The sequence below is a fragment of the Pempheris klunzingeri genome, chromosome 17 (assembly GCF_042242105.1).
Source record: "Pempheris klunzingeri isolate RE-2024b chromosome 17, fPemKlu1.hap1, whole genome shotgun sequence".
Classification (NCBI taxonomy): Eukaryota; Metazoa; Chordata; class Actinopteri; order Acropomatiformes; family Pempheridae; genus Pempheris; species Pempheris klunzingeri.
Window position 1 is genome coordinate 21,167,997 of NC_092028.1, and position 10,221 is coordinate 21,178,217.

At 50.1% G+C, this 10,221-nt stretch overlaps 1 protein-coding gene across 1 annotated transcript; it reads left to right on the plus strand.

The window, feature by feature from the left end:
- Window positions 1-704: 704 nt before the first annotated feature.
- slc4a1a (solute carrier family 4 member 1a (Diego blood group)) lies at window positions 705-9,383 on the plus strand. Its single transcript, XM_070847212.1, has 21 exons — window positions 705-804; window positions 1,765-1,828; window positions 1,960-2,015; window positions 2,899-3,008; window positions 3,094-3,135; window positions 3,221-3,391; window positions 3,482-3,617; window positions 3,873-3,942; window positions 4,115-4,157; window positions 4,237-4,421; window positions 4,525-4,732; window positions 5,388-5,591; window positions 5,684-5,832; window positions 5,943-6,137; window positions 6,236-6,481; window positions 6,608-6,697; window positions 7,159-7,325; window positions 7,417-7,658; window positions 7,740-7,909; window positions 8,142-8,315; window positions 8,400-9,383. The coding sequence occupies exons 2-21, from the start codon at window positions 1,802-1,804 to the stop codon at window positions 8,475-8,477; spliced, it is 2,763 nt and encodes a 920-aa protein (XP_070703313.1). The 5' UTR covers window positions 705-804; window positions 1,765-1,801; the 3' UTR covers window positions 8,478-9,383.
- The last annotated feature ends 838 nt before the right edge of the window (window positions 9,384-10,221 follow it).

Sequence of the window (10,221 nt, forward strand, 5' to 3'; positions counted from 1 at the left end):
ACCACAGCACCACCACTGCTGCTGCAGTTTATCTCCCTCAGACACACACACACACACACACACACACACACCTGCCTGCCTGCCTGCCTGCCTGCCTGCCTGCCTGCCTGCCTGCCTGCCTGCCTGCCTGTCTGTCTGTCTGTCTGTCTGTCTGTCTGTCTGTCTGTCTGTCTGTCTGTCTGTCTGTCTGTCTGTCTGTCTGTCTGATTTGGATGGTTTCTGTCTCCTCAGAATCTGTTTTCAGACCCGACACGACCTCCATCGTCCCCCTCCCCCAAGCCACCCTAACCTACCTGACCCCCCCAAGGGGGGACCCCCCCCCACAGTTTAGGGAAGCCCCAGGACGTAAACAGGATGACGTATGAAGATGCTCTCCTCCTGATACGGCCTGCTGCCCCCTTTCTTACCCTCTTTACCCCCCTGGCCCCCCAGGATGAGGTTAGCTGCAGGTTCCCTGGTCCCCCCCCTGGCCAGGCTCAGCCCTGGTGCATGCTGGGAGGGCGGAGCAGGCAGACTGAGGCTGGGATATCCCCGACTCAAGGTGTCCCCGGCCGATAGGGTCTCACAGGCCTTATCTCCCTCACCCCCCTGGCCTGTTGCTCAGCAACCGGGGGGGCGGGTGTTGTGGGGTCCGGCGGGTCTGAGGATCGACGTCGTCTTCGGTGGGTGTTCCCGCTCCCTCCCAGTGCTGTACTCTGCTTTTGGTTCGACCCGGCTCACTTCATCTCCGGCTCGGCTCAGCTGACAGACGAGAGACCGACCTGTTCCCAGCGCCGCAGGCCAGGGGGGAGCACCTGCACACAGGTAAGGGGGCTCCTCTGGACCAGAGGGAGACCGGGTTAATTAGACTGGACCCTGACAGGACAGCAGCTCCTCATGGTGGAGAGATCAGAGCGGGAGGTCAGTCCAGACTGGGCCGAGGATGACGAGGATGGAGGCCTCATTATTAACGTTAAGACTAAGACTAACGTTAAGACTAAGATTAGAATTAAGACTCACATGGAGCAGGTGTGCAGGGACGTGATGGTGGCGTGTGTTCTCTGTACAGACGTCTGAGTGTGGTTTACTCTTTGGGGGGGTTGAAGGTCAGTGGGGGTCAAAGCCAGACAGGATCTTCGTCCTCTGGTGCGTTTTCAGGTGTTTGGAGGTGACTGATGGTTGCTGTGCAGCAGTGTGACACGCTCAGACGCCGCGGCCGTGTGTGCAGACGTGTTTGTTACCGCCGGCCGTCCTTATCAGCGCCGTGCATGTGTAGCGCGAACAAGTGACAACAAGGCCGCTGCCCACAGACTTCAGGAGAGGTGGTGGGACGCTGAAGAGCCGTTCAGCTGCCTGTCAAAGTTTGAACTGTTTAAAATGTTTCAATGCTCCAGAGTCTCTGTGCAGGGTCACATGATGAGGCCTGCATTTCGGGGGGGTTCTCCTGTGTGAAGGGTTTTGCTCTGAGAACAGAGGAGTGTGGAGGGGAGCAGGGTGTGACCGGAGATAAGGCTCTGAGCGGCTTCTGTTTAAACTCCAACGTCGTTCACACTCCCAACGGCCGATGGGCTATCTGTGTGCTGGAGGATGGAGGCACCTCACAGCAGCTCTGTGTCGTCACCCCACCGGCCCAGAACAACGCTCCCCCCCGCTCTGGTCTCCATACGACTCTAAGAAATATCTCTGCCAGTGCAGGAGGATCACAGCTAAAGGCCCCTGGGTGTCTCTGCTTGTGTCTCATATGGTCCAATAAACATGTTTTCTGTGTTTGTTCCTCTGTGTCAGGGAGCAGCTGAGAGGTCAAAGACAGACATCAGCATCGATGGAGAGCAATTTCAGCTTCGAGGAGGTCAGTCGCTGTTCATCAGCTTCAACATTTACAGCAGCCAGTGTGTAAACCTGAGGCTCAGCAGGTCACCTGTCAGCCCAGGAACCTGCTGTGTGCAGACCTCATGCTGAATCTGTCCTCCTCTCTCTCAGGGCAGTGACATGTCATATGAGGACCAGGACTCGGCCGTCCTGTCTCCGCCGACACTGTGAGTCCTCCCCTCGTTCAGCCTGTGGGTGGTGCACCTGTGTACCTGTGTGTGAGTGCTGTACAGGTGCACAGGAGGCCCCTGACGCCGTCCTTCGCATCCTGAACTCAGCGTACATGTATGTGGTGCTGCAGGCTCAGGGTGCGGGGGGGGTGTCAGCGCCGCCATCAGGGGCTCTACAGAGTCTGTCTGTTTCCCTCAGGAGACCAAACTAGAGCTAAAAGGAGAGTCGGTGTCAGACCTCCAGTCATCAGAAATAAAGACTCAGATGAAAGCTAACGTTGCTCTCTGTTAGCGCTAACTGTAGCTTTAGCTTTAGCCAACACCTCCACAACCACAGCGCGACTGTTTCAAGTGGTGCCCCCATGTGGCCACAACACCTCACTACATACAGGTTCATAATAATGATGATGATACATTTTATTATAGAGCGCTTTTAAAAAAGGTCAAAACACTCATTAAAGCATAGAACAGAGAACATTAAGTCACACATTACCCCCCCCCCCCCATCATGTCCAGGATCTCTGGTGTTTACTGGAATAAAACCAGGCTAAAGCCTCAGTGAACTGGGAGAGTTCAGATGTTGACCTGAGAAATAATTTGAGTTAATTAACCTGCTGATGAGGGGGGGAGGGAGGCGGGGGGGTCACACAGCTCCTGCTACATCCTGGCAGGCAGTGATAAGAAACAGGTTGGTCAACAGCGCCCTCCGGTGGCTGAGGACAGAACAGCACCGGTGCTTACAGACAGTGGAGAGCCTGAGCAGCCAGAACCAGACCCCCCCACCTCATCAGGGGTCCCAGGCCTCTGACGTGCTGATGTTAAAGCGAGGGAGGGGCAGCAGTCTTCATCTTGTCTTCACAGTGTGTGTGTGTCCACCCAGCAGGGGCCACAGTGACACCTCCGACCTGGAGAGGAGGCCGCAGGAGGAGGAGGAGGAGGAGGAGGAGGGGGGCCCTCTGGAGGCCATCTTCATCCCCAGTGACTCAGAGGGTAGGTCCCCCCCCAGGCCAGGCTGCTGTCAGTGCTTTAGCTTCATAAATCTGAGCACAAATCACTTCCTGTCTCTTTATTTCAGCTTATCTGAACCTGAACACCAACGCCACCACACGGGGGGACGCTCAGGTGTGTGCACAGACAGCTCTTCATCACATGTCATCATCATCTGTGTGTGTGTGTGTTCATTAACCCACCGCCCTGCTGACCTCAGGCCTACGTGGAGCTGAATGAGCTGCAGGGTAACAGCTGGCAGGAGACGAGCCGCTGGGTGGGCTACGAGGAGAACCTGAACCGCACCACGGGGAGATGGGGGCCGTCACACGTGTCCTACCTCACCTTCAAGAGCCTGATCCAGCTCCGCAAGACCATGAGCACAGGTGAGAACGGGAGACAGCGTAGGGGGGCGGAGGGGTGGGACGTGTGGGCGTGAAGAGTCTGTCCAGGTAAAGTCACTCTCGTGTGTTCAGGTGCTGTGATTCTGGACCTGGACGCCAGCAGTCTGTCCGCCGTGGCCGAGAAGGTCGCCGATGAGCTGGCGAACAACGGTGAGATCCGAGCCAGCGACCGCGACATGCTGCTGAGGTCTCTGCTCATGAGACGCAGGTAACGTACAGGACACACACACACTGTCACACACACACCTGTCTTATACTGACACACACACCTGTCTTACGCTGTCACACACACCTGTCTTACGCTGTCACACACACCTGTCTTACGCTGTCAGGTCTGTATAATATCATTATTATACTGTTATAAACAGGACACGCCTCCTTATTAATGTCATGTGACACTTTAATTCTTTTATTTGTTATTAACACCATCTTCACCTCATCTTCCCTCCACCTGTGCTTCCAGTCAGTCTGTGGGGCCTGTGGTCACCCCCTCTGGAGACGTTGAGATGCAGACGTTCTCTGTGACCAACAAGGTACACAGTGTTGAAATGGTTTTATATTGTTTGTTAGTGGTGTTAAGCAGCTTTATAACATTTCTGTCTAGTCATTTTTTACAGTTTGGACAGTTTTCATACAGATTTATTTATTTTGAGCCTTTGATCGTTCCCGTGTTAACACTCATGGTTCTGCTGCTCGTGTTTGCAGAGAGACAGCTCTGACAACGTGGAGGCCTCGGTGGTCCTCTCAGGTACGTTCCTGTCATCCAGAGGCAGTCACATGACTCCAGGTCTCTGCCTGCTCATAAACACACACTGTGTTTTCTACAGGTGTCCTGGACTACCTGCAGAAGCCCGTGGTGGCCTTCGTGCGGCTGAGGGACTCTGTGGTGTTTGAGTCCATGCTGGAGTGTCCCGTCCCCGTTCGCTTCGTCTTCGTGCTGGTGGGCCCCGCCCAGAGCGGGATGGACTACAGTGAAAGTGGACGCGCCATGGGAGCTCTGATGGCCGACTGGGTGAGAACCAGCTTTAGCCGTGAGCTCGCACCATCCCACCAATCAGACGTGTCCTGTTAGTGTGGTGCAGGTAGTCAGGTGAGCGTGTGTCTCTGCTCCGCAGGTGTTCTGTCTGGAGGCCTTCCTGGCTCAGACGGACAAGGACGTGACCAACGCCATCGCTGACTTCATGGACTGCAGCATCGTGATCCCTCCCACCGAGATACAAGACAAGGGGATGCTGGAGCCCATCATCGGCTTCCAGAAGAAGATGCTGCGAGAAAGACTGCGTCCCAGCGACACCCGCCTGGCCTTCGGGGACAGGGTCATAGGTCAGCGTACAGCGCCGTGGCAACACGGACCGTCTCAGTCTCTCTCAGGCGTCAAACAGAAAACACATTTTTATATTATCTTCCATTTCAATCAATGACTTATTTATATGACTCCCAGAGAGCGCGAGAGAGAGAAACATTTATAGAGTTTAAACATGTCTCCTGAGCAGAAGTTCAACACTGTGGAAAACTGCTCTTATTTCTTTTCTAGCAGGGAGTCAGGTGAACAGGTGGATACAATGCTAATGTCATTTAGCTTAGCTTAGCTTAGCACAAAGGCTGGGAGCAGGGACAAAACTGTCATACAAGATGTAACATGCTAATTAGTGAGCTGTAGAGGTGCTGATCAGTGACTGTGCTGCCAATGGACAGACCGAGGCTAACAGTTTCCCTTTGTTTCAAGTCTTTATGCTAAGCTAAGCTAACTGGCCTGACAGACCTGACGATGATATCAGACACTTCATCATCTTTAATTAATTAAATATGAGACATCAGAAGTAGTGAGAGCAGACGAAATGTGCAGCTGGATGCTGAACAAATGCTCCTCCAGTAACTGATAAAACATGTGAACAGCCAATAGTGTGTCATCTGTGTGAGGACGGAGAGGAGAAGGTGACCAGTGAAGTTTGTGTTGACGTCACTTTTGTTTGTCCAGTTGAGAAACTCCCAGAGGAGCCGCAGGAGGACCCTCTGGCCCGCACCGGCTACCCCTTTGGTGGGATGGTGAAGGACCTTAAGCGTCGTTACCGCCACTACATCAGCGACTACACAGACGCTCTGAACCCTCAGGTCCTCGCCGCCGTCATCTTCATCTACTTCGCTGCCTTGTCCCCAGCCATCACCTTCGGAGGGCTTCTGGGTAAAAAGACGCGTGTGCTGTGTCTCAGTTCATCTGCAGGAGTTTGACAACCTCTGATGTCTTTAACTTCTCTGCCTGTTGTCTGACTCCAGCCGACAAAACAGAGAAGTTGATGGGCGTGTCGGAGCTCATGATCTCCACCAGCATCCAGGGCGTCATCTTCTGCTTCATCGCTGCCCAGCCCGTCCTCATCATCGGCTTCTCCGGGCCGCTGCTGGTGTTTGAGGAGGCTTTTTTCTCTGTATGTATGAGCTGTCACATGTTCAAACCCCTGAATGAATCTATTTCTTCCTCATAATCGTCATCATCATCATCACCATCACCCATTTCCCTTGGTTCGTTCCATACTAGTTCTGCAAGACTCAGGGCATTGAGTACATCGTGGGTCGTATCTGGGTGGGGATGTGGCTCATTGTGATCGTGGTCATCATCGTGGCTGTGGAGGGCAGCTTCCTGGTCAGATTCATCTCCCGCTTCACTCAGGAAATCTTCTCCATCCTCATCTCTCTCATCTTCATCTACGAGACCTTCAATAAGCTCATCAAGGTTTCCTCGCCTTCATCATCTCACGTCAGAGACTCTGTTTTTCCCTTCAGCCTCGTTTGTTGTCTCTTATCTCTCCTTTATCATCTCCTCTCGCTCAGATCTTCAAAGCCCACCCTCTGATTCTGAACTACGACCACCTCAACGACTCCATAGACAATCCTTTCCACCCGCTCGTCACGGAGCACGTCGAGTTCCACCCGGACGGCAATGTGACCGTCCAAGAGGTGGTGATCGAGAGGCCCTACCCCAACACCGCCCTGCTCTCCATGTGTCTCATGTTTGGCTGCTTCTTCATCGCCTACTTCCTCCGCCACTTCAAGAACGGCCACTACTTTCCCGGCCCGGTGCGACCAACGACCTGACTTCTATAAAACATAGATCTAAAATAAATAGAAGTCTTTTTTTAATAACAGACTCTGAAGTGCTAAAGTGAGACTCCAGCTCTGACCCTTTGCTCTGTGTCTCACCAGCTCCGTCGTCTGATCGGAGACTTCGGCGTCCCCATCGCTATTTTCTTCATGATCGCCGTGGACATCAGCATCGAGGACGCCTACACTCAGGTAAACACGAGGACGCCATTTCATCAGTTCAGTACAAGAGCAGTGATTAAAGCAAACAGCCTGGTGGCTCTTTGTGTCAATAAAAGTCTGTTTTCCCTCCGTTGTTCATGCCGCTCTCACCCACTGCAGATGTTTTACATTCAGTCTGACGTTTCGGTCAGTTTTTACTCCTGCTGGAGTTTCTCCAGTAGAAGTTGAGAAGCTGTTTGTGTTTGTAGTGGATGTCACATGTGTGTCCACGTGTCACTGTGGGTGACATGACACGCCTTGTTGACTGGTGTTATAAGCAAAGACAGCAGACAGACACTGCTGTTAATTCACCTGACAGTCGGAATCACAACGTTTATCAATTTATTGGGACATCTGATCTTTGTAACTCTCACTATGCTCAGAGACTGACCTCACCTCATGTTTATTCTCCTCTCTATGGTGACTAATGAGTGCCGTCCTGTCCTCTGTAGAAACTGGTTGTGCCAAAAGGCGTTGAGGTGACCAGCCCCAAACTCAGAGGCTGGTTCATCAACCCCATGGGAGAGAAGGACCCCTTCCCCATCTGGATGATGGGCGCCTGCTGTGTCCCGGCGCTGCTCGTCTTCATCCTCATCTTCCTCGAGTCCCAGATTACCACGTGGGTGACCCCTTTGATAACGGCCTCACAGTCTGCAGCGTTACTTCAGGCTGAGCTGTGGTTGTTGAGAGGTTTCTGTTCTCGTTGGCAGGCTGATTGTGAGCAAACCTGAGAGGAAGATGGTGAAAGGATCTGGTTTCCATTTCGACCTGCTCCTCCTGGTCACCATGGGGGGCATCTCCTCTATTTTCGGGGTGCCCTGGCTGAGCGCCGCCACCGTGCGATCCGTCACCCACGCCAACGCCCTCACCGTCATGAGCAAGGGCCCCAAACCGGAGATCGAGAAGGTGCTGGAGCAGAGGATCAGCGGTATACTGGTGGCCATCATGGTCGGTAGGTACTGCCCTCTGGAGGTCAGGGGTCAGAGTAAATGGCCTTTCCCTTAGATAACCCTCCGCCTCCTGTCACCTCCAGGCGTTTCTATCTTCATGGAGCCTATTCTGAAGATGATTCCCATGACTGCCTTGTTCGGCATCTTCCTCTACATGGGAATCACGTCTCTGAGTGGAATCCAGATGTGGGACAGGATGCTTCTGCTGATCACACCGAAGAAATACCACCCCTCCGACCCCTACGCCACCCGGGTACGTAACCTGCTCAGACACCGCTCAGAGCCTCCCTGTTGGTGATGAGTCGGGCTGAAGCTGCAGTGTCAGCTCAAGAAAATACCAACAAAATTATACAGTTTAAGCTGAGAACAACAAGCTGCTGCTGCACAGAGCTGCCTGCGTCCTCGTGGTCGTTTAGTGTCTCTGTGGTCGTTTATTTTTTTGGTGGATGCCCCTCTAACGCCCTCCCGTGTGGTCGTCTGTGCAGGTGAAGACGTGGCGGATGCACCTCTTCACGCTGATCCAGGTCGTGTGTGTGGGCGTCCTGTGGGTGGTGAAGATCAGTCCCTTCTCTCTGGCCCTGCCGTTTGTTCTCATCCTCACCATCCCTCTGCGCATGTTCATGACCGGCACGCTCTTCTCGGCCATGGAGATGAAGTGTGTAAGTACCTCTGGTTGTGTTACGCTCAGTAGCAGCCTGATATGTGTGTGTTCCCTGGTGTGATGGTGTGTGTTTGTGCTGCAGCTGGATGCAGATGATGCCAAAGTGACGTTCGAGGAGGAACCCGGGGTGGACGTGTACGATGAGTCTCCGCTGCCGTGAACACATCATTCATGTTTCTCCATCCTTCTCTGCAGGAATCACGAGTCTTTAAAACACGCTTTTGTAAACATATACAGTTTCAAACTCTTCTGTCGTCTTATTATTATTATTATTATTATTATTTATCTTTAAAGGAAATTACCTCTCATTTCCAGAAGTCACACATTATTCCTCAGCTGAAAGGACAGGGAAGCGATGATAACCGCTAAAACATGAGCCCTGTTTCTTCTCATCTGATCTGATGTTAGTTTGGCTTTATTAAACATGTTTAGTTACCTCATGATGCCGGAAGAACGTGTGATTTCTTTAAATGACAAGTCTCTTCCCTGACGATGTGAGAAAATCCATTTATGATATAGTTTATTTTTCTTTTAGTGCATAGCTACAGAATGGCTTTAAAGTGACTACCAGTGTCCATCTGTCCATGTAATTTAACATATGATATAATAATCATATATCTAACCATCTAACCTCGTGTTCACTATTTAAGCTTTAAGTTTGATCTATTCAGCTCCTTACACATAATGAGTTCTCAGGGATTATCATCACACAGCAGCGTTTCATGTGTTTATCCTCACATATAGTTTTAGATTGTGTTGCTCCAGTTTGCCTCATGTTGATTTAATGAACTACTTGTTTAGATTGTGTATTGGAAGGTGTGCAGGGCACTTCTGTCTGACTTTAAGTGTGTGATTGCTTTGATAAAGTATAAAAGGGTTGAGCAGTAGTGGTAGATATTGGATGATGAGATAGAATTGTTTGATCTGATATAATCATGGGAAACTTCAGGATCTTTTTCCTGTCGCTTGTCGTGTGTTTGGAACACTGTACATGCCTTTATTAAAGATAAAAACAGTCTTTAAAGTCTGTCTTTTCATTCATGCATTAAAGAAAATACAGATTTTCCCCCGCTCACTTTTATCATTTAGTCCTGCAGTCAGCAGCAGAGGGGGGGCCTGCAGCGTGCTGCCTTCAAGGACATCACGGCAACATCAACCTCTCAGTACTCAGCATCTGGAACACACCAAACACTCCAGCCATGAAATTAGAAAATAAAACTTAAATCCAGCTACTATGACATTCGGTTCTTGTTCTGCAGCTACAAAAAAAAAAAAAATGGCTCGAGCATGTACACTTATTAATTACTGTTTTTAAAGTAAATGTGATTAAGATTAAACATTATTGAACAAACTGAAAAGGTTCAGTCACACTTCAAAATATGTCTCACTGACAGAGAGCTGAAGTCAGCAGAAATAATCATATAAACCAGACACAATATACAACCGAATGAAGAAGTGATCTTATCATGGAGCATCATTTTATTCAGATTACTTTTACAATAACTTATTTCAGGTTATATTTATTTCATTCAATTTTATCATTATTTTATTTCATGAAGTCACTTAAGATAATAATAAAGGAGTAATTAGGAAAAAGGTGTATTGAATATACAGACTTTGGAAATAAAAATGACAAAAGAATAAACTTTGGCGTTTCAGAATCAGAAGCAGCTTTATTCACCAAGATGTGAACACATACAAATAAAGTGGTTGTTTTTTTTCTTAGTTTATATATATATATAGATATAGATATAGATATATCTATATCTATAGATAGATAGATAGATAGATAGATAATATCATCTGAATTAAACAGTATGTCAGGGGTCATTTATGGTCACATTCTACTTTAGTAAACTTTAGTATTTATTGGAGCCCTGTGGGTGTCCACGCAGTCTGAATCA